Source organism: Panthera pardus, unplaced genomic scaffold (genome assembly GCF_024362965.1).
Source record: "Panthera pardus isolate Hobbes unplaced genomic scaffold, ASM2436296v1 HiC_scaffold_20, whole genome shotgun sequence".
In the NCBI taxonomy this organism is placed as follows: Eukaryota; Metazoa; Chordata; class Mammalia; order Carnivora; family Felidae; genus Panthera; species Panthera pardus.
In genome coordinates, this window is record NW_026526766.1 from 42,048,322 (window position 1) to 42,073,695 (window position 25,374).

Consider the following 25,374-nt stretch of genomic DNA (forward strand, 5'->3'; position numbering starts at 1 on the left):
CTATTTTTAGATTTTGTATAAATTGTTTTTTTCTCTGAAAATATGTTTTCACAATAATTAGACTACATAGCTAAAGTGCTTATCTCAGAAAACTGCAAAGTTTATTAGCATACTTAGTTCTGTGTCACTTTGTGTAGAATTTTAACTTCTTTTACCATCTGTCCTTTATTTAACAGATGTATTATCGCATTTTATAATGTATTTATCTACACCACCTTAGAATTATTTAGAAATTAAGTACTTTAGATTTATTTTGTCCTTGTGCTAAGTGTAATTTTATTTTCATAAGTTAGAAATGATAAAAAATATACAGCAGATTATGGTTTTTGGACTTTTAAAAGAATAAACTCTAATGTTTAGGTCATTGAATTGGAAAGTCGGCTAAAATCTTTTGAGAAAAGGTCAAGAAAATTAAAAGAAGGGAATAAAAAATTAATGAAAGAAAATGACTTCCTGCAATCACTCTTAAAGCAGCAACAGGAAGATGCAGAGGACAGGGAAAAAGAGCTAGAACAGCTACAAAGGGGGAGTAAAGAAGTAGAAAAAGATAAAGCTGGACTTCAAGTAAAAATCAGTGAGCTGGAGAGAGAAGTCACTTCCCTAAGGAGACAAGTGGCAGAAGCTAATGGTTTGAGAAATGAAAATGAAGAGCTGAAGAATTCAATGGAGAAACTGCAGCAATTAGCAGACAAAGCTAAATCTGAGATGGCCACCACGGAAGTGAGATCTGGACAATATGATTGTAAGACAACCACTACCAAGGTTAAATTTAAAGCCGCCAAGAAAAAGTGCCCTGTGGGCCGTTACCACACTGTTCTCAATCACTCCATCAAGGTTATGAGCAATGTGTTTGAGAACCTCAGCAAGGACGGCTGGGAGGATGTGAGTGAAAGCAGGTAAGGCTCTCATTAACTTAGCTCTGTGGTGGGGACACTGTGCATATGTAAAGCACCAGCAAATGGAGATTGAATTTCAACTACTGTCGATTTGGTATTCAGAAAAAATACTGTCAGATCCTTTGAAATATCTTGGGAGGTCTTGTTCTGAGCTTATTGACTGAAATTTGCATGCAAAATTAGCCACAACTGCATGAGTATTTGAATAGGTGCCAGGAAACCCAAAAGAAGGCAATGCTTGATTTCTTCCAGTGATGCTATTTTCATGCAGTCATGAGGCTTGAAATTGACAGTTTGGCAGGTTGATTTAATTTGCTGGCCCTTTGCATATTCACCACTGACAGCTAAGGATTCCCAGGCAAGCCTACTAAGTCGGTTTAGTTATCTTGTGACATGCCAACCTGGGAGGAGAAACATTTTTCCCCCTTAATTTAGTTAGATAAATTTTGAATGACCCATTTCAGCTTGTTACCAGATGTCTACAAGCTGTTTAACATCCTTTAAATTAAGAACCATCTTCACTAATTATTTCATGTATGTATTATGCAAAGTCATTGTACTAACTTTAATTGAATGGTGGTTAAAAATCAATTCTTTAAAGTTAAAGCTCTATAAATTCCTGGTCCTAAGTTATATAACACCTAGTGAATAGCAACAGGAGAATACTAAAAATCTATAATATTTCTTTTCCTTACCCCTGGCTATACATTCGTATATGTACTTGAAGCACATCAGTAAAACCACAAAGGCAGGTGGATAGTAGAACACCTCTTTTTATATCTATGTAATAGGGAAGTTCAGTGTTGCCAGAGTTGCCAACAGACAAATAGAACTATTTTCATAATTCTGTCTTGTTTTATAGTGGCATGTATTTCCTTTTATTTGTCTAAGTTTTTTTTTTTTTTTTTTTTAATCCCCAAAAGACATGTGTTTCAGATTTGGGATGTCCCTGGATGGTGTAGGGGTGGAAGAGTTTTCCCTTCTTCCCTTCTAGGTTCTTTGGCTGGTCTCATAATGAAATTGATTTAAGAAAGATTAACAAGAGAAAAAGTATCAGAAGTTTAATAATATGCATACCTCCTGTATACATGGTAGAGGCCCAAGAAAACTGAGTAACTCCCCCCAAAACAGCCAAAACCATCACCTTCAATACCACCTTCAGCTAAAGACAAAAGAAGATGAGGTCAAAGTGTCAGTTATGGGAGGTTATCAGGAAAAGCATAATAAACAAGGGTAAGGTTCTTATGCAGAGTTAAGCCCTTGTCTTCTTCATTGGGAAGAATTTTTACAGATTTAGACTCATCCATCGCTTCCTGGTATAAGGAAGCCTACACACTTACAAATGGAGATTTTCCTTATGCATGCCAGTGTCTCTTAAAAAAGGGTAACTTCTACTTGATTCTCAGAACTTGTCCTATGTCTGTTGTTTCCTAAAAGTAATTCGTATGCCAAAGAGACATATTTGCGGGTGGCAAATTCTGTTCCCCTACTATCACACCTTTGAAAATTCCCCGAGAAGTTTCACAGTCCAGAAGCTAAGCTGACAGATTGATTGCTTCATATCTCACAGAACCAGTGTCACAATCCTGAGAATAGGTCAGTTTAGTTAAACAGTTGTGTCTTATTTCAGCAGGTGGGTCTTGCAGGTGGGCTCCCAAAGTTAGGCCTATTTTGTGTGAGAAATGAGGCATTTAAAAAGGCATTTCTATGGAAGTGAAATAAAAACAGAGGTTAATGATTGGAGCAGACTATAAAATCAATCTTGAATCCTGAAGGCAGCCAGTGGAGAGAAGACATTTCTAGAGGTAGGGGCTGAAGCATCTTTGCAGTTTGAATATCTCCAGTGATGTCATTGGTTGTTTAGGTAAACTTTCTTTAATTTTTTTTTTTTTTTTTTTAACGTTTATTTATTTTTGAGACAGAGAGAGACAAAGCATGAACGGGGGAGGGTCAGAGAGAGAGGGAGACACAGAATCTGAAACAGGCTCCAGGCTCTGAGCTGTCAGCACAGAGCCCAACGCGGGGCTCGAACTCACGGACCGCGAGATCATGACCTGAGCCGAAGTCGGCCGCTTAACCGACTGAGCCACCCAGGCGCCCCTAGGTAAACTTTCTGAGTGGCCCACACAGCAATAGGCATGAAGATTATCTAAACATGAGCTATTGTGGTGGTTTCTCTGAAGTGTATATGAAGTGATCTAGCTTCATTTTGCAGAGCTTTGTGGGGGGAAAAAGGCAGTTTTAGTTCTCAGTGATTAGTTTGATTCCAAGTGGAAACATTAGTTTGGAGAGTCATAGCCAGATATTTGAGGAAACCAGAAGAATTCAGGATTCCATCTAGTTTATAGGTAAACAACAAACCCTCAAGGTAATTAATCAGAACTAGAATCTAATATTCACAAAGGTGTGTTATTGAAACATAATTATTCTCTTTTAAATCACCTTAATTTCTACTAAAGACAGCCAAATTAAGATTAATTTGTTTGCAGAACAAACCTAGTTTCAATAAACTTGGCCTGATTATTTACATAAGTCCAACAAAGATAGTGGTTGACTGTATAGACTCTTCTTAAATCTGTTTTGCTGAAACTTTTCATAAGGAGTTTCAGACTGAACTTTTCCAAAGCTTCTCAAGGCCAAGATGCCAATCCAAGAATTTGCCACTGGAATTGCTTGCAATAGCAATAGATTGGGGTAAATTTCTCTCTTCTTGAAGTCCTTCAAATATCCTGAGGTTTCTTCACCTGCTGGGAAGTAACCATCCTTGCTTACCTGGTATGGCTGCCGGGAACCCTGTAAACAAGCTACCAGGATGTTTTTTCAAGAAGTTTTATTGACTCCATAAAGTCACCTTTCTTCCTTAAAGCTGTCTGGTCATAATCTGAGTCTATGCATACCTCTCTAAAATATGACATTCCAGTCAAAACTTTGGTAATATACTCATTGTTTCCAATTATGTCATGTTACCAAGAGAACAGATTCTTATTGAATTTATGCTAAAAAAAAAAAAAAATAGATTGCCATGAAAATATAAGAATGTTCACTAAGAGTTTCCAAATTCTGGAGGGATCATTTAAGGAGAAAAAGATGTTTCAATTGTTTACACAGGTCCATTTTACCAAATTGCTGTAAGTCCTTGCTAACTTAAGAGGAAAAGTTTTCTTAAATCTGGAAAAACACAACATTTAAAAAATTAGCAATAAAACAAAGTCACAAAACTTATAATCATCCTTACGAGTTCATTAAGTCCCATGTTACTAATTTTTGTTCTGCTTGAATCCAGTTTTCCCCTTATGTTCTGGAAACTCTTATCCAGTTTTATGATCTTAAAGGTATTAGAAACTTGTATTTTGGAATATTTTTCATGAGTCTCCTTGGAGATCAAGCATTTTCCAAACATTTTTGCAAAAGTTTCAGTGTAAAACAATAAGTCTGTAAATGACAAAGAGTTAAAAAAAAGGCCATGGTTAAAGATCTGGTGAGAGTTCCTTACAATGCAGTTGACAGGAGGGGTGCCTGAGTGGCTCATTCTTGTATGCCTCAGGCTCGGTTTCAGCTCACGTCATGATCTCATAGTTCATGGGATTGAGCCCCACGTTAGGCTCTGCGCTCACAGAGCAGAGCCTGCTTGGGACTGACTCTCTCTCCCCCTCTTTCTGCCCCTTCCCTGCTCACACTCTCTCAAATAAATAAACATTTTTTAAAAATGCAGTTAACAAGGAAATTTGGTTATTTCTGTGATATATAATATTTCAAGATAACAACTCGAATTATAAATGATAACATTATGTCAGGACAAATCAGATTTTTAGGAATTTCACGCAAATTCCAGTACACTTAAATTAATAACATATTTCTACACAAATATAACCAAAAAAGTTTAGCATCACTTATTTTGATATGCCCCGATTCGAGAGACCCCCCCCCCCCCCCCCGAAAACAAACCACCAGAGTCCAGAATCAAAGCCAAGCCGCAAGGGTCGTTTATTGCAGGTTCGAACCTGGTCCTCCGCGCACTCGTTGCCAGTGGCGCTAAGAGGCCCCGAGTAAGGGTCTTACAGCTTCTTTTATAGCCCCGCACAAACAAGTTAGGGCCTTTTTTAGAGGTTACAGAGCTGTTGTTGGTTAACATTTAAATTTGAACGCTCAGCAGAACTCGATTGGTTCCTGCCTTTATTTTAAACCATTCAGCAGAACTTGATTGGTTCCCGCCTTTATGTCAGACTACAACCGGGCACGCCCTGGCTGGTTTCGGGAACAGCGGGGGGGGGGGGGGGGGTCTTTTCTTTGCGGTTGAGTACACCTGGTAATTTTTCTCTTAGCCTCTCAATTTGACAACACTTCCCATATAATTTAACATATCAAATCAGCCTAATTAGCTTAATACATTTTTTGAAATGTTCCAGGGACCTTCTGAAATATCTGAGTTTCTTCCAGGTCAGAAAGACTTCATTTAGAATATGATTTGGGGAAGTTTGTCAAGAATATCAAAACGTTTTGGCCACTTGATCATGGGTCACTGTGAGATAATACTTAGTTATCTGTTTAAGGGACAAGACCAAAACTTCACAGGCAAATACAGAAGTTTACATACTTCTCAGCAAAACTTCTTTCTTTGTATCAAGAGGACTAGGTTTATTTAAATAATCAAAAACCTGATCATAAAAATAACAAAGCACAGGGAATTATTTTGATAAAAACACAAAATCTTTGCCTTCAATGTAGATTAGTTTAAAAGGTAAAGAAGAACCTTTCACAGTCTCTTATGAAGAATACACAGATAGTCAAGAAAACGTTATCCTTTTACCATAGACAGAATCAATTTGTAAAATTGTAGCAGCTGCCTTTTGATATTAAAATGCACTCAATTAAATTAATTTTTATCTTAGCCAGTCCTGTCCATCCATAAAATTCCTTTCTAAAGATTCCTTTCCGCAGACTTTCTACAAGTTTCAGATTTTGTCTTGATTTTCCTCTTTTCCATTTTTAAATAACCAGTTTTATGTTGAGATATTCACTTTATTTTCATTCAACAAAATGCATTTCTATTCCTTTTTTTTTTTTTTTTTTTACTGGAAACATATATCTTACTTTTCTTGCATTTAGAGATGTTTTTCATATTATTTCTAACAGTTTTAGTTACATTTATTAATTAGAATTCCTAACCCTTAGAAACCTTAATTTCTAGTGAAAACTAAGGAAGCAATTGTGAACTGTGTGTTGCAACAGCATTCTTTAGATTGCCAAATTTATGAGTACATTCCATAATGTACAGTCTTTCAATATGCAACAAGACATGTTTACTAAGAGACCCAAATAGTTCTTTAATTCCTCTGTAACAACCAGAAGTAGATAGGCCCATGTTTAGTAATTATATTATCTTATTTGGAAATGATCTAGATATTCAGTGAATTTCTCTGAATTTAAGTTAGCAAAACTTTAAAGTTTCAACTTACCTAAGATATTTGGGGAACTGTTTTTAAGAACACATACTGTTAAACGTAATCTCTGTTAAAAAGTTTACCTAAAAACTCTTACCACTACTAATGTCTATCTTAATCACTGGCTTCCAATAATTATGTTTAGACTACCACTGAAAGCTTCATGAGACATTAGACACAGCCAGCCATCACCCTAAGTTATCCTTGCTGATAAATCTCGTAAGAGATACAACATGAAGTTATTTGACTAGTAAACCAAGGCAGAATAAAATTTGTATCTCTGCATTATATTCAATGTTGATAAATCTAAAGACATACCTATTTTAATGAAACCAACAAACTTAAACTAGTTTTTATTTACCAAAGATTATACCAAGTCATGTGAACTTGAGAAACATATGGGTCCATTTTTGTTAATTTCTGAGAATTCAATTTATATAAGTGTTTAATTTTCTTTATGTGAATTAAATAGAGCTATTTTTCAAGTTAATTTTGGTAATATAATCTGGAGGCAGAAAAATATCACAAATCTACAGCATACATATACGGACATACAGAGACCTTAAAATTTTAGACATGAGACAGGTATGAAAATGTAGAACTTACTATTAAAAGAACAGTAGAAATGAGTTAAATTTATCTGTTCAGATGGCTAAAGATTTTTTTTGTTTTTACTAATATTTGTGGAGAAGACATTGATTTTTTATTTGCCTAAATTTCAAATGACCTTTTCCCCTTTTGTTCTTTTGTTAAGAATTACCTCCTTGAAGTTTGTAGAACATTTACATCTCAAAGGCACAGGGAAGGAATGCAAGCTCCTTTAAGAAGAACTTTGGTTTCCCAAGGCCAATGTTTACAAGCCTTTTGAAATAAATAGCAGAGGTTTTGGGAATGGTGAAAAGGATTGGTGGACTTTTAATTGTTTCTGGAACCTTACCTAAGGTCCTATAAAGACTAGATGTTTTAAAACAAAGACAGCTGTTTGAATTCCTCAAAGAATTGCTACAAGGTATCTAAGAACTGTCACACCCATCCAACTATGTTGAATGTTTTTCTTCCCCTCTGGGTATATTTAGTTTAGGAGAGAAGCCCTAAAAAAAAATTCCTGTCAAGCACGGAATATCAGCTTTATTCACAAATTCAGTCAGACTCATAGCTTCCCATCTAATTTCTATTTTTTTAATCTACCCACCAAATCACAGGAGGTAATCCATTTATGAAAACTTTTGCGGATCTAATATTCTGCTTTTTAAAAATTTTTTTTAATGTTTATTTTTCTGAGAGAAAGAGAGAGAGAGCACACGCAAGCAGGACTGGGAGGAGGGGCAGAGAGGGAGACACAGAATCCGAAGCAGGCTTCAGGCTCTGAGCTGTCAGCACAGAGCCTGACATGGGACTCAAGCTCACAAATCATGAGATCATGACCTGAGCTGAAGTCGGATGCTTAACCAACTGAACCACACAGATGCCCCTAATATTCTGCTTTTTTAATCTTTCCACCAATCACAGGAAGTAACCCATTTACAACAACTTTTGAGGGTTCTCCCTTAGTTTAAGAAATTCTTTAACTATGGCTCTTAATTCAGCCTTTGACCAAGGAGTGGAAGATAGCTGAGGAGTATTGCCCCCAGTCGCAAGTGATTTTGTTTTAAAAGGTAACTGTTTAATAGTCTCTTCAGAGTGGAAAGGCAGTTCAGACAAAGAATTAGTGAAATGTGAGCATTCAGGTAAAGACTGATAGAGGGAAATAGTAGGAGTTATGTCAGCCTTAATGATTTTTGTTTTAGGTACCTCTTGGATCTTTAGTATTTCATTTGCCCAATTTTCCAAATATCCACCTCCCTTTTCTTTTTTGATGAGAAACTTATCCCCAATGTTTGCATTTTAAAGAATGGCTCTTAGGTCCTACAGAAGATGGGGGCAGAAAACTTCTATCACGAAGGCATAGAGAAAGTAAGTTTTCTCCAAGATGGAGTTTTTTGGACATACTTGCTTCTTATTAGAGGTCCAGGGTAATTTAAGTTTTTCCTGTTTCTTAAGTGCAGGACAATTCTGTTTCCAGAGTCCCAATACTACAAGCAGTTTGAGTTGAATAGGTGAGGTCTGAGGGTTGGTGACCGGTGAGCTTTCAATTGCTGCCAGAGCCACATTTCTGGTTTTGTAGAAACTTGCAGAGAGGTGGGAAGATTTAAACAAGAGTCCCAGATAGCCAAAAGATATTCTAGAAGGCCAGGAACAGGGAATTGGAGATAAATGGGTGTGGAAGAATGTGGAATTTATATTAGATATTGTGACAAATAAGCCCACTGACCCAATCAAAGGAGGGACACAGATACTGGGAGCACAGTGAAGCAAGGCTTTAATCAAGGTTCTTGCAAGAGCGGGTGTCTGATGGACAAGCACACTTGGAAAGGCAATTTATCTCCTAGTGTGCAAGTCCCTCCCCTGATTCCTCATTGGCTGAGCGCTACAGAGATGATAGCCTTACCCTGACATTGCCTATGCCTGTGTAAGGCAAAAAGTAGTTTGATTGAAACAAATGTACATTCTTGAGGTGACACAGAGACTTCAGTTCTTTGGCGCATGCTCATGGCAAAGCCCGAGAAAAATAAGCCCATGAAATGGAGTGGGGAAGAACCAGGAAGTGAAGTGTCTAAGGGCTTGGGACTCAATTGTTGGTCGGGGGGGGGGGAGTTCATACATATTTCCAATAGGTTGTAAACCTTTTGTTAACTAGACAGCACAACTTTTATTTGGTATTTCTAAAAATGAATCATTCTCACAGATATGGACTCTAATTTTCGTTCTGAATATAATTTCTGTTCTTTCATATTGTCAAGGAAATCCTTAGGGCTAGCTGTTACACTTCTTTGTGTCCACTTTTTAATTTGGTCTTTCCATAGGTACCAATAAGACAATTGTTTAAGATAAGGGCTTTCTAAAAAAAAAAATTCGGGGCACCTGAGTGGCTCAGTTGGTTGAGCATCCGACTTCGGCTGAGGTCATGATCTCGCGGCCAGTGAGTTCGAGCCCTGCGTCGGGCTCTGTGCTGACAGCTCAGAGCCTGGAGCCTGTTTCAGATTCTGTGTCTCCCCCTCTCTCACCCTCCCCCATTCATACTCTGTCTCTCTGTCTCAAAAATAAATGAACGTTAAAAAAAATTAAAAAAAATTCAATTACAGAAGTTTTTCCAATTCAAAGGATCTCTCGTCTGGCCATTGACAGACTTAAAGACAGAATATTCTCACTGACATAAAGCCAAGCTCTAAAGACACAGTATAAGATGACAGAGACAAAAGAAAGCAATTATCAAGTCTGAGAGGAAAGGGATCAATAGAAAACAAGAGTGCTCATAACAAATTTTTACCTAAGGACCAAATTTTACCAAAAAGCTCCACAAATATTGTCTCCTGCTAGTCTAAATTTAGATAAGGACTCTTACCATTCTCACTTCCATCAGACTCTACATGCAGAGATCCAGGAGACTGATGGGTAAGAATTCTTAACTTCTGCCAGCTTGTGTCCCAGAATCCAGAATCTGTCAGCTGCAGCATCCCTGGAGTGAGTCGTGATGGTCCCTTCACAGGTTGCCAAAACTGTAGGGGCAGAAATGTTTTCCCTTCTTCCTTAAGTCTAGAGTCTTTGGTCTAATAATGAAATTGATATAAGACAGATTAACAGGAAAAAGTTTAATAACATGTATACCTCTTATTTATATGGGAGAGACCCAGGAAAACTGAGTAACTCCCCCAAATGACTGATGCCATCACCTTGAAACTATCTTCAGCTAAAGACAAAAGATGTTGAGGGTGAGGAGTCTGTCATAGGAGGTTATCAGGAAAAGCACAGTATACAAGGGTAAAGTTGTTATGCAGATTTAAGCCCTTGTCTTAGCCATTGGTAAGAGTTTCTAGGGATTTAGAGTCCTCTATCTCTTGCTGGTATAGTGAGGAAGGCATCCTTACAATTAGGAGATTGCTTAATCAGAGACATAGAACTGAAATTTATCTTAAAATGTCTTTCTCAAACTTGTTTGCATCTATTAGATTTATCTGAATTTTATAAAGATTCCAAAGCTCAGATGTGAGGTTTTCCAATTGGATGGGGGCCACCAAATGTGGGGCAGCCCCATTGGGTGGAAACTGGGGGTATAGGTGGTAAAAGAATTCACTCAAGGCAGAACAAAAGAGAGAGATGTTTACTGAATACCCCACAAGGGAGCAGCAGGCAGGACAGCAAAGGAGAGACTGTCTCCCACAAGACAATGGTGGGGGGCTGTAGTTAAATGGGGAAGGTGAGGAGATATGGGAATGTATGGAATTTTCCTTTTTTGGTACCCGTGTCCAAGTGTAAGTAGCCCATTGGTCAGCTAGGGCTTACATATATCTTGGGTGGGTTGCCTAATGGGCCTATTTGTATTCAGCCGGGGGTTTGGGGGTCACTGTGGGCCCTTCATCCTCACTCAGATTTCTTTTGTTCAGGTTGGTTGCCTGAAAGCAGCCTCTACATAGGCCACACCCCAGAATAATTAAATCATAACTTCTGTGGTGGGATGCAAGCTTTGTAAAAGGACTCTTGCACAAAGAGTCATGACACCGAGGCTTTTCTTACCAGAAAGCGAGTTTATTTGTGCTGACATGGGCTCAGAGAGTTTGTACCTGAAAAGCTAAGCCCTGAATGCCACGTGGTGTAGTCTTTTATGCATTTTCTATTTCTTTGTCTCCCATATATGGGTAACGCATAAACATACAGGCTGATTGGGTGCTCTCATGTTACAGGGACCTGAGGGACGTCACATATGCACACAGCCAGGTTGCCTTCCCTTATCTTGAGGTCTTTTCGTACCATATTCCTGAGGGAGGGGATTCTACCACAGCTTCACTATTTTTTAAGCTCTCCAGCTGATTCCAATATGTAGACAAGTTTGGTGACCACTCTTTTGTTTTTGTTTTTCAACTGTTTGTTTATTTTTGAGAGAGAGAGAAAAAGGGCATGTGTGAGTGCAAGTGGGGGAGGAGCAAAAAGAGAGGGAGACAGAGAAACTGAAGTAGGCTCTGCACTGACAGCAGAGAGCCCCATGCAGGGGCTTGAACTCACAAACCATGAGATCATGACCAGAGCCAAAGTTGGACTTTCAACCCACTGAGCCACCCAGGTGCCCCAGGAGCCACTGTTTTAAATGATCATTGGGTCAAGCCCTCGTCTTCAGACAGGTAAAAAAAAAAAAAAAAAAAAAAAAAAAAACCTTGAAAACAAATTGATGAAGGTGAGGAAGAAGGATGAATCTGCATTCCCATTTCTTTTTGACCCCTAAGGTTTTCTTCCTTGTTCTCAAAAGCCATTAGAGATAAAATCCTACTCAGCTTAAAACCCACTAATCATTTATCTGTCTTCAAGGAAATCCTAGTTTCAGCTAATTATATCTCACCAGTTGATACTACCACACTCTTCATAATAGAAGTGGTGCAGTTTACTCATGCGTGAGTATGTATGTGTGAATAGATACATGAAAGCTAAGTAACACAGTTCTAATTTCATCGTATTGGTACACGTGCAGATGGTCACATATTTTGGGAGATCAATCATACAATATCTCTTAAAACATAAGATTGTCATTTAAGTTGCTTAGCAGTGAACTTGATTTTACATTGTGAGGATTAAGTGTTATATTTCCTGCCTGACAGAACACTCTCAGGAATCACTCAGCTGCAAATAATACTCAAACAATTAGAAATCCCACAGTGGACCTTCAGGACTTTAGAACATTCTATTTCTTTTAGCTTTTCATAGTCTGAAATATAAGAAATTTACTTGAATGCTGAGAAAAGCAGAACTTTGTCCTTAATATATGAATATAAAATACTTTATTATATAATTATGACCTTGTTAGTATTTATATATTTATGACTATTTATCTTTCCTAGTTGAGCAGTATTACAAAAACATGCTATCAAATGACAAAAATAATACAGTTTAGAAATGAGTGTGAAGTCCTTCATTCAAGTGAAAACAATCCATGGAATGAAGGAGTACACTGCCTAGCAATCTATGGTGCACTCTTCCTAAGGGTTTTGGGCAAGAAGGAGTTTTATAGAAGAAGCAATGCAGAAACAGGGCATAGTTGGCTGGGAGGTTAGGGATTGATTGGTTGGCTGGGAGGTTAGGGATTGATTGATTGATTGATTGATTGATTTTTATATGACCAGTATGTCCTGGTCTGTAGAGTAAAGTAAGTTAGCTAAAGCTGTGTTGGAGGGTTGTGATTGGTGTGTATCAGGTTTCCTCGACAGTGAGGAGTTCTGTATAGACGTTGTTTTGTGTGACCTGTCACGCATTTCTGCCCAGATCTGCACATACACAATCATGGGGGGCTTTGTTGGCTTTCCATATCTGGCCTCAGGATTGGAACTGGCCCTTCTGTTTCTGATGCCAGGAGGGATTAACTTGCCTCTCCTCCTTGAGCCAGACCATGCTGGCCCCCTGGAATGGATCAGGGAGGGAAGAGGACTATGCAGACACCCAGCCTCCTAAGATTGTGAGATATGATAAGAGAAACAGAGAAAAACCAGCTCGCTCTGGACTGCACTTAGGCAAACTTAATGACTAATCATAAATCACACATGGGTAGTATATATATTGCCCTGGCTGGAATAGCTAGTTGGAAATCTTACCTGAGGGGAGGACGCTGGCCCAGGACCCTCAATTACCCAAGACCCTCAACTGAGCCTCCAACCTGGCAGTTCATTGCAGGGCTTCCCTAGCCAGAAAGTTGGATATTGTGAGTACATGATTTGATGTATTAAGCCTTCTTTGTTCTTCTCTATACTTCTCTCCCTCTTTATGTTTACTATAGTTGCTTAATTCCTTATATTTCCTTTCCCTTATAATTAATAAAGCTTTCTTCCATGAAACAAAAAGTTCAGCTATTGCAAATTACTATTATTCAGAACAGGTGTTTACTATAAATGCAGCTCACTTAGTTCAGATTTCTGATAGAGGCCAGGCCACTGGCACAGCCTGCATTTTGTGGGTCCATTACTTAGCTGGAAAAGCCAGTTGCTCAACTATACAATGGGGAAAATATGGGACTTTGCAATAGTATACATAAAAATATTTTAGGAAGTTTTAATTAAATCTTGTTTGAGTCTACAGTACAATGTACATTCCAGAAAGCTTGCATAATTTTAGTCTGCATCTACCAGAAATTGTACTAATTAATTCACATAGTATCCTTGGAATATGAAATTGAATTCTGGACATAATGCTCCATCAAGATAAGGTGGAGTGACCAGGGTGAAAAAACATCTCAAAAGCACACATAATAGGAATGTTTGAATAAGCTAGGGATGTTTTTTTTACGAGATGTTTCAAGCATCAAATGACCATATCCAAATATTTAAGAGATCATCCATGTGGAAAAGGAATTAGACTTATTTGAATGTTCTACTCAACCTCAGCACTTTCAATCAATCTTCCTTCTCATTAATACAAACTATTAACATAATTTTACTTATTTTCTTGTTATCTGAACCCACCCCTTTAGGATGAAAGCTGCATAAGGGCAGAGATATCTGTCTCCTTTATTCCTTGTACTTTATCCTTTGTGCTTAGAAGAGTGCCTGGCACATAATTGGTGCTTAGCAATGAATGATGAATGGACATTTTACTGAATGATGAGTGGACATAAGAGATGGAACTGAGATCAGTGGGTGAAAGCCTCGGAGATTCAAAACTTGTCTCAGACTCAGGGAAAACTTTCCTGTGAGAAACGTTAAAGCTTTCTGCCCTGGCCCAGAAAGTAGTAAGTGCTCCAATCCTGGCAGCATTAAAACATGTGCTTCCCAAGTTAGCGCTTAGTGGAAATACTACAGAAGTGGCACTACCAGGCATTTGGTACTAGATATTCTAATTTGTTGATGAGATTTTACAATTTTGTAAAACACTTCCTTTTGGCATTTACTTTCTTTTCATTTAGATGGCAAGTAAATAAGACGTTGAATTGTTTTTCAATAGGCATACTCTTTTTCTTTGCTAGATACACTTTTCAAATATGGTATACCTAAGGGAATTGTAATAAAGAGGATATTTGGTTGTGAAAAAAATCAGGATCACTGATGCAATATAACATTTATCAGGTGAAGAAACATGGTCCAGAGACAGTAAGTAACTGAAAGGGCCATATAGTCAGAACTCTAGTCCCAGGCCAGTGCTTGCTTAAGGCTGTTCATTCTACTGCAGTAGTAGGTCTCTGTGTGAGTGGTGTTCAAATTCAGTCACCAATGTGGATGTCCCATCAGGTTAATTAAAGAAGTCCTACTTATTTATTCGTCTTAGTAAGTTTGAGGTCATGTACAGAATTAACAGAAATCACAGACTGTAAAACATGTTTAGACTAATTTTTTTCTTAATTTAGAGGACCAGTAAATGTTCAAATTAAACTTCTAGCTTTAAGTGCAATATGTGCTAGAACAGTATTTGATCTTGAACTTAAAATAGGTACATTTAACAACTCTTCTTCTTGCGTTTCATATTCCCCACTTTTTCCCAAAAGCAGTGATCCCGAAGCGCAGACCTCTCAAAATTTAGGAACAATTATTGTAGAAACATCCCAGAAAATAAGTGCTATAGAAGATGGAAGAGACCAGAAACAAAGTGACCAAACAGAAGGTAGCCAAACGCAAGGAAAAGATATGGTACGAATATATTCAAACACAGATGGCAAGACCCCAAAGGTATATGACACAGTGTTCCTTGATTATAAGCTATGTTTTTAATTTTATCTTATGTTTCATAACTTATTTTTGTTGCTAATAATTTAATTTGCATCCTTAAAAAATTTTTTTTCTGTGAAGTATATGGTGAAAATACTCAACTTTTTAATAATTTCTTAAGAAGACTAGTTAGGAATCACAAGACTCAAGGAACAATATGATTGGTGAGTTTTATGAGTTTTAATTCTGCCTCATATATCCCAGCCTGCATGCTGAATAAACCTGCCACCTGGAAACACTTTCATCAAATGATGAAAGGCCCCAATAAAACCCTGTTCTCTCTTGTTAAAGGACCAAGAAAGGGGCAGCCAAGCAAGATAGAAAATTTTTACACAGTAATCACCCTACTCTACCCAAATACCACAGAAAAAATTGCAAACCTACCTCTACTCACATTGATAAAGACCTAGTGGGGAACCTAGGCTTTTACTCTCACCTGGCTCTAAGGAGTCACCCCCAACTTCTCCTCCACCCATCAGGGTGGTGTTAGAGAAGACAAAATGAGCCAATGGTAATGACTCCCTGCCATCTTGTCATCAGAGGCCATATAAGGAGCTAGACATCTGAGTTCATCCATCAGTGAAAAGATGACCCTCTCCCTTCCTTGCAGGGTGATTTCAAAGGCCAAGGGCAGAGATGGGGACTGTCACACCTCCTGTATCTATAAAGCCTCTCACTCCCCACTCCCCACTTTGTCATTGGACTCTAAGTGAGGAGCAGAAACAAGTCCATGCTCCGTCTCCCAGGCAGGATGGCATCAACCTTTGGGGAATTTGAACTTTCACCTCCACCAAGCAGTAATGAGGTGCTCCTCCCAACCTCTTTGGTGGGGACTTCCCATTCCCAGTTGGCAGTAATGAGGTGGTGCTCCCTTGCTCCACCAATGTGCTATAAGAGGAGGCCTGCTAGAAGAAATAAATAAGATCCAGAGTCTTAAAATAAAATAGGCAAAATGTCCAGGATACAATGGAAAATTACTCATTATAGCAAGAAATCAGAAAAACCTCAACTTGAATGAAAAGTCAATCAACAGAAGCCAATAACAGGATGACACAGATGTTGGAACTACATGACAAGCATTTTAAAGAAGACATTATAAAAATGCTTCAACAAACTGTCACAAACAGACTTGAAACAAATGAAAAAATAGAACATCTCAAGAATGCAATGGAAAGTCTCAGCAAAGAAATAGAAGATATAAAAAAAGAACCAAATGAAATTTTAATAAGAAATAAGTATTTTGTGAAGATTGTGACATCAATTCCTACCACTCAGTGTCAAGACTGATTACAACAAACGCCCACCATGAGAGGAAGAAAGGTTTATTTTTTACATAATGGAATACAGAATCTAGAATGAATTCACAAGTATAAACAACTGATTTTTGACAGAGAGGCAAAAGCAATTCAATAGAGGAAGGATGGTCTTTTCAATAAATAATGCTGGAGTAATTAATTGGATATCCCTAGACAAGAAAATGAACCTATATCTGAACCTCACACCTTGTGCAAAAATTAGCTTGCAATGGATCACAGATATAAGTGTATAACATTAAATCATAAAAATTTTAGAGGGAAACATAAGGAAAAATCTTCAGAACTTTGGGCTTGCTGAATAATTTTTAGAGATGATATCAAAAGCATGATCCCTAAAAGAAATTATCAATAAGTTAGACATCATTAAAATTAAGAAATTTTGCTCCATGAAAGGACCTCTTTAGAGGATATAAAGACATGCTATAGACTGGAAGGAAGTATTACAAACCATATATGTGACAAATGACTCATACTTATATATAAAGATTTTGTTGGGAAACAACAGAATGCTGGCAAGGATGCAGAGAAACTAGATCTCACATATAATAATATAAAGTGGTACCCCACTCTGAGAAACAACTGGCAGTTTCTTTAAAAGAAAAAAAAAGAAAAGAACAAATCATACACATCATACAACCCCAACTATTTCTCTCTTGGACACTTATCCCAGAGAAATGAAAATCTGCGTTTACCCCCAAAATCCTATATATGAATGGTCATAACAACTTTATTTCTAATACCTGAAAAACTAACAACAACCAAAATTTTCTTCCATAGTTGAATGGTAAATTGTGATACATCCATTCCATGTAATACTACTCAGCAAAAAAAAAAAAAAAGATGCAAATTATTGATACATACTATATCCTAGGTTTGCTTCTTCAAATTTCTCATCTTGAGTTCCTTGAGTTTCCTTTAACATTTTTCCATATTAAAAAGACACTTTAAGTGTGCTGATTTCAAAGTTTAAAATTTCTAAAATTTTTTCTGAAATTTTAGTAAGTAATAATACTAGAAATGGTTCTTTTTAATTTAGATCCAGTTAACTTGATATCAGGTCTGGTGACGAATACTGGTAATTTGGTAGTTCTGTCTGGGACATTTTTATAGTGTCATGACTGGCTCTTAAGGCCTAATATACCAATGAAACATTTAAAAAAATATATATCTGATATACTGGTTCTAAAAAAGTTCAAATGAGGCCTTTCAAAAACAAACATTTTGAGAATGAAACAAGTTCAAAGGAAAAGTAATTGGTTTAAAGGAAAACCCTATCTTAGATAAAATATTTGGCTCATTGCCAAAGTAACACTGGATAAAATTTATTTTTTTCTACCATTTTTATTATAATTATTTTTTCTGGAATTGGGATCTCTGAAAAAAAAAATCCTTTTTTAAAAGAATTTTCTAGATTGGTAATGTACCTGTTTCCCAGCCAATAAATTCTTAGATATGACCACATATTTTAGTAGTATGATTTATAATACTTTAGAAACATGTTCCTATTTAAATTTTTGCTTTGGAGAAGCGTTTTTAAATTTTTTTAATCTGCTGGCATCTCTGATTACAAATCTGAAATTCCTGGGGCAATGATAAGAAAAAAAATTTTTTTAATTTGTGTTTCAAAATATCAAAACACTATCTTATGTTTCTGGTATAGTAAAGGTAAAAAGCAGACTCAATATAATATGAATAGTGTAATTCCATTTCATTCTCCAGAATAACCTAGATGAAAATATCCTAAAATTTTGACCATGGTTATTTCCAGGCAATAGGCTTTCTGGTCACTTATTTTCTTTTCCTGCATTTATGGATATTTTTTTCCCCAGAGAACACATATCATTTTGGATAATGGTATATAGAGCTTTACATATACACATACAATGAAAAATACTAAAAATATATAAAGCATTAGATGGTTTCTAGGAGTCCTAATATTCAATAAATCCTTGTGTAAATGGGCTATAAAACTCTATCCATATCCCAGAATGGAATGCTGACTGTGACAAGTAAATTAATTTTTTTCTTTTACCTTTGACTCCCTTTCCTCATTTCTCTTACCCTCTCCCCTGCCTCCAATCCTTTTTAAAATTGGTGAAATATTTTGGAACAAAAGTCATGTCTTCATTTTAGAATGTCCTGAGGAAAACATACAATTTAAAGGAAAGTTACTTTATTACCATCAGCATTTGCCAGCTTTATTTGTCAGAAGGGATTAATCAGTCTCCATGCAACAGATAACAGTATTTGACAAAAAGACCTAGGTTCCCAGAGAATAAGATGTTAAATTATTCTTATTTTATTTTTGTTGTTTTTACTGTATTTACTCCTGGATTTTAAAACTGTCCACAGGTTAAATTCCTACTAATTCAGGGTTGATTGTATTTGTATCTTCTGCCTGCTAGTTGATAAGTCAACTTTAATGCACATTTATGTTCATTTATAAGTTCTTGGTATCAATTATAGAATTTGTTTAGATTTTTTTGAGTTTGCATAAATAAATATATATATATTTTAATAAATATATTTTTAGGTAAAGAAATATTATTTACTATGTTCATTCACTTGAAGTTGTTATTGAGTAATAATGTAATTTTTATTAAAACTTTCAAATTTAGGATTATTTTCATTCCAAGAATGCCAGAAAGCCAACTTTTCAAAAGAAGAATGGTAATATACAAAAGAGTTCTCATACAACAGTTTCTACCAGAGGTAAGAATGTATATGAAATTAACAATGTCTTTTTAATTTAATGTATTTTTAAAAATATTATGAACATTCTTTTTGTATAGTTAACAGAGAAAAGTGGAAAAATATAACTTCCCAGAAGTCAGGTAGCAATATTATTTTATTACGAGAACGTATTGTATCTTTACAACAACAAAACAGCATACTTCATAATGCCAAAAAAACAGCGGAATTGTCTGTAAAAGAATATAAAGAAATAAATGAAAAACTCCTTCAGCAGCAACAAGTATCTGATCAACGATATCAGACAAGCAGACAGACAATAAAGGTAAAGGAACCTTAAAAATCAATTATAATAGACTATATTATCAAGGTGGATATTTTGTTTTACATGTGTTGTTCCTGTTCATTGTTGTGTTATAACATTTTAAGGACAGGCTTCATTAATGCATTTATCTCACTTAATTTGCCCATGTCTAAAACTTAGAATTTATCATTATAAATCAAATTATTAAATAGTAATTGCCTCAGTTCCTCTTTACAAATACTAGCATAAAATGTGAAGAATTTAACATAAATATCTATTTTAATGTGTTCTTATAATTTACCTATGCTTTTTGAATTGAGTTTTCTGCAATAATTTGTAGACACATTATAACTTACTGCTGGTTATCATAATTTAATCTTAAAGCACATGGAAAGGAAAAGATTGTTCCTGAAGTCTCCGTTCTTAAAGGTATTTGCTTGTATAAAAAATGTTTTGTTGAAAATTTGTCAGAATTCATCAATGTAGAAAGTAATTTTTATTTTTATTTATTTATTTTTAACGTTTATTTATTTTTGAGACAGAGAGAGACAGAGCATGAACGGGGGAGGGTCAGAGAGAGGGAGACACAGAATCTGAAACAGGCTCCAGGCTCTGAGCTGTCAGCACAGAGCCCTACGTGGGGCTCGAACTCACGGACCGTGAGATCATGACCTGAGCCAAAGTCGGCTGCTTAACCGACTGAGCCACCCAGGCGCCTCTAGAAAGTAATTTTTAAATCACTGTCATACATAATTTTAAGTTATGCTTAAATTTTCTACTTCTAATATCTAGTGCTTTGATTCAAGCAATACTTAGTAAATGTTTTAATTATAAAGGATTACTATTATAGTAGTTATACTAATAAGAACTGTCTCTGGCTTCATTCCCAAAGTAGCCTAATAAACCAGATCTGACCCATGTTCCAAACTTACATGGAGAGTTACTTTCTACCATCTGGATTTTAAAAATTTATTAGGACTTATTTTCTGGCCTAACAAATAGTAGATATGGCAGAATATTCCATGTGCACTTGAAAACAATGTGTATTCTGCTGTTGTTGGATTGAGTGTTCTCTATATATCTATTGAGTCTAGTTGGTTAATAATGATGTTCAACTCTTCGATATTCTTGCTGATTTTCTGTCTAGGTCTGTCAGTTATGGAGAGTGAAGTATTTAAGTCACCCACTATTAATTTTTTTTGTAATAACTTTAATGACATATAATTCACATACCATAAAATTCTCTTATTTAATTCAGTGGTTGTTACAATATAGACAAAATTGTGCAACTATTACCAAAATCAATTTTAGAACATTTTCCTAACTTCATAAAGGTACCCTGTACCTTTTATCTATCATCCTTCTCCCATCTCTGCTAGCTCTCTGCAACTACTAACCTACACTCTGTCTATATAGTTGTATGGGCAGAAAAAATTTTCCTTCTTCCCTTCTAGGTTCTTTGGCTTGTCTAAAAATTAAATTGTCATAAAACAGATTAATAGAAGAAAAAAAATTAACTTCATGTATATGCAAGCCCCATAAAAAAATGAGACCCAAAAGGCAGCTAGATAATTGAAGTTTATATAACATCCTGAGCTAAGGAAAGGGGTGGAGGTGTGGGATACAAAGGGAGGGAGGACTTTCACAGGAAATCTAGAGGAGATGTTTGGAAAACAAAGGTTGTTCTGTTATGTAAATAAATTTCTTAGGTAAAAAAGTATTTCTGATAATATTTCTCTTCCTGGTAAGACTTGCTTTCCAGTGTAAATTTAGGCAATTGAAAGGAATGGATAAAGAGTTTTTCTTGAATCTGCTGGGTTTTGGTTGCCTTTAGCTCAAAACAATCCTTATGCCAAAGAGACATAACTTGGGGTGGCAGAATCTGCTTCCCTTCAAGATTTGCCTATCCAGACATTTCATACAGATGGAATCTTAGAATATGTGGCTTTTGGTGTCTGGCATCTTTCGCTTCTCATAATGTTTTAAACATTCATCCACGTTGTAACATGTATCACTATTAGCATAAAGGTTTTGATGATTATTCCTCCATAAAAGAAATTTAAAAACAAGCAAACATTATTGGGAATCAGCATCTTCATAGCACTTTGTGCAGAACCTAATCTTCTAAGTAAGGATCCATGTAATAATTCTAAGACACTTGATGGATCAAGGGAGCCACAAATTTTCTGATGAAGTTTTGGGGTGATGGTGGGGTGGTCTGGAGCCAGCAAGCAAGCAAGAATTCTTGAAGACATCTTTGATGCAAAAAGGTGATTTTACTAAAGCATGGGGACAGGACCCATGGGCAGGAAGAACTGCATGGGGTTGTGACAGTAACTCATTATATACCCTCAGGTTGGGAGGGGGTCAAGGATAGGGTAAGTCTCTAAGGAATTTTGGGAGCAAGGTTTCCAGGACCTTCAGGGGCTAGCTGTTGCTAGGAAAATGCCATTTATTACCATTTAATAAAACCTCAGTCATGAGACCCTTTAGATGCATATCTGGGGGCCATATGCTTGGAGTATGATTGCCAGCATATATCTTGGGGGAGTTGAGATAATGGAAGTTGACTTACAAGGTCCTTGAGGTTGGGATAATGTTAAGCTAAGGTTCTCTTTTGTCCCTGGCAAACTGTCATCATCGAGGCAGCTGAGCTCCTGGAGGACGGTCACTCTGCCCCGTTCAAGGCCTTGTCAATGGGCTGTAGGCAGTAAGGGAATTTAATTTTTAATTTGCCTTAGTTTCCCATATCACCATGGCAAGTACTTAAACCCCTTTCCTTTGTTCTTGGGCAGCCAGGAGTGTCCAAGGAATATCACTCAGATCCCACCTGGGGTGGCGGGGTGGGGAGGAGGTGCTAGCTTGTGCTTTACCCCTCAGCCTGCCTCATGCTCCCTCATCATTTTCTAAGCCATATGTTCCTTGGAGATCAAATAAAAGCATATTACATGAAAACTACAAAGCATTTTTTGAGACTTTCTATGTACATTGAGGAACGCTTATAATGCCTCTAGGAAATTCTGGAAATTAACCAAAGACTTGCAACAGTCTAGGGAGTGTTCTTCAAGAAAAACAGCTGAACCTAAATAAGAACAGGACACTGTGTGGCATTTTAATTTGCTTTGGTCCCATTCCCTGCTATCCTAGCTCAGCAGTATCCTGGGAATAAAGATGGTTCATGTCCCCCATGCAGCCTGGCAACTACCAGAAGAAATGGAATGGAACTAGAGCCCCTGCAAAGCCTGATTCCCAAATAGTTGTCATCATTTGACCTGTCTGATGCTTTCCTGGAAGACCCCAGTTGAAAAGCTGACTCTGATCCCAGTCATTGTGAGCAGCCTTCTTAGCAGGTTTGGTGGGTATGGGATTGTCAAAACAATTACAGGCAAGTGTTTTAACTTCAAGCTGCCTGAGGTGATAGATTCCAGTTAAGGTCAAACAGTATATTAACCATATAGCTTAAAAGGAAAACTGGGAAATGAGATGTCCATAAAAGTTTCAAAAGGCTATGACATCTTCCTGGGAATCTGGAGGACACATACATTCATAGAGCTTTGTGAATACTCAGGTAAGAAATGAGAAAGCCTAAGTACTTGCCTCTGTCTTACATAAGGCTTTGTACAAGAAGATAGTAAATATTAAGGCAGTATTGTTCATAGCAGCATTACTAATAATAAGCAAAAGGTAGAAATAACCTAAATGTCCATTAGTTGTTGAAAGTATAAATTGTGGTATATACATACAATGGAATATTATTAAACCATAAAAAATAATGAGTATTGATATGTGTTACAACATGGGTGCAACTTAAAAACATATTTAGTGAAAGAAGCAAGTTAGAAAAGACCACATATTTTGTGATTCCATATATATGAAATACCCAGAATAGGTAAATCTATAGAGACAGAAAGTAGATTCATGTTTGCTTTGGGCTGGGGGTAAAGAAGAATATGGTAGCAATTGCTGAAGTATGTGGGTTTCTTCTTAAAGTGATGAAAATGTTCTAAAATCGACTATGATAGTGGTTGAACGTATCTGTGAATATATACTGGAAAACCATTGAATTTTACACTTTAAATGGGTGAATAATGTGGTATGTGAATTATATATCAGTAAAACTCTTTTTAATGTTAGTTTTAAATGGGAAAATATACCAACAAATAGTAGTATCTGCATGGCTTTTACTGAACAATACATTCATGGTTGACAGAATAATATAATAAAAATCATTCTCCATTCAAATTAATAAAACCTACTACCAACATAACAATTATTTATGTAATAAATAATGGTAAAGTGTAATAGCTATATAACATTTTAATCATTTTTTATGTTTATTTATTTATTTTGAGAGACACAGAGAGCACATGTACAAGCTGGGGAGGAGCAGAGAGAGAGAAGGAGAGAGAATCCTAAGCAGTCTCCAAAGCCTGGCAGAGGGCTCAATCTCATGAACCATGAGATCATGACCTGAGTTGAAATCAAGGGTTAGATGCTTAACTGACTGAGCCACCCAGGCACCCCTAACACTTTTAGATGTATAGAACCTACTGTTAGACAAAGCACTTAACTTCAATTATTATTAAATTCAACAAAGTAAAATATAGTTAAAGTTAATTTTCCTAAAATTAACTTCTAATTAAAACTTGTGTTTTCTTTTTTCTAACATATTCCATTGTGTATTGCAAAAGTAAGCATCAAGGAATAGACTGTTAAAGCTAATAATATTGACAGACTATCTTTTCCAGTTTAAATGCTCAGTTCTTTGACCTAAGAGCCTTACTCATAATTCAGCTGAAACATGTGACAAATGAGTCTCAAGTCCTAAGAATAACAAGGTGTAAATGTTAACCTCTTTTGTTCTAGTAACATTACTTAATTGTATCATAACTGTGGAAACTCCTTGATAGCCACATACGTGTCATCATGTGGATTTAAACAGCATTGTTTCATAGAAGCAAACTACCAGAACCATATTATAAAAAAAGATGCAGCTTTACCTGTAAAAACACCTTTTAGAATATCTTTTAAATGTTTTGTAGTAGGTGTTAAATAATTATATATAAGATACCAGCTGGCAGATATCAAATGTAAATGTTTGTGGTATTTTACATACTAGAAAATTTATTTTATGGTAAGCTTTCCCCTGAAATAATATGTGTTTCAAGAAAGTATAATACTCCATGTCATTCATTTAAATATGAATAGATGAATTATTTTATTAATTTCCTTTCTGTATTTGTTTAAATAACAACATGGATTTCAAGAGGCTTATTATCACTGTGGATTGCATTGTGTTCTCCCAAAATTCATGTGTTGAATCCCTAACCCCCAATGTTATGGTATTTGGGGATGGGGCTTTTGTGAGGTAATTACGTTTAGATGAGGTCATGAGGGAAGGGCCCTCATGGTGGGTTTAGTGCCCTTATAGGAAGAGAAAGAGAGCTCTCACTAGAACCTGATCATGCTGACATTCTGATCTCATACTTCCAGCCTCCAGAACTGTAAGATATTAAATGTCTGTTTTTTAAGCTACCCAGTCTATGGGGTTTGGGTTGTTGTTATTATAGCAACCCAAGAATAGTAATGCATATTTTGGTGCTAGCTTTGGGTGCTATTGTAACGAATATCTAAAAATGTGGAAGCAGCTCTGGAACTATGTAATGAGTACATGCTGGAAGCGTTTTGAGGTTCATACTAGAAATATGGACATTAAGGATATTCTGGAGAGGTTTCAAATGAAAATGAGGAACATGCTTTTGGAAACTGGAGGGGAGGCAATCCTTGGTGTCAGAGAACTTGCCTGAACTGTGTTCTAGTGTTTTGTGGAAGGTAGAATTTGAGAACAATGAAATTGTATGTTCTTTTATTAAAACTTTATTTTAGAGGGAGTAGCTTTAGGTCAGAGCAAAATTGAAAAGAAGGTACTGAGATTTCCCATATACTCCATGGCCC

At 36.4% G+C, this 25,374-nt stretch overlaps 1 protein-coding gene across 3 annotated transcripts in view; it reads left to right on the top strand.

The window, feature by feature from the left end:
• Positions 1 to 25,374, top strand: part of CNTLN (centlein) — a 315,491-nt gene that overhangs the window by 204,051 nt on the left and 86,066 nt on the right. For 2 of the 3 annotated variants that reach the window (XR_008424205.1, XM_053907969.1), the window contains exons 15-18: positions 361 to 896; positions 14,889 to 15,069; positions 19,043 to 19,136; positions 19,217 to 19,440. Coding sequence is in view for 2 of the 3 variants with exons in the window: in XM_053907969.1 (XP_053763944.1) it covers positions 361 to 896; positions 14,889 to 15,069; positions 19,043 to 19,136; positions 19,217 to 19,440 (1,035 nt within the window). In the remaining variant the exon portion in view is untranslated. The remainder of the gene's footprint in view (positions 1 to 360; positions 897 to 14,888; positions 15,070 to 19,042; positions 19,137 to 19,216; positions 19,441 to 25,374) is intronic. The other variant, XM_053907970.1, reaches the window with a different exon arrangement.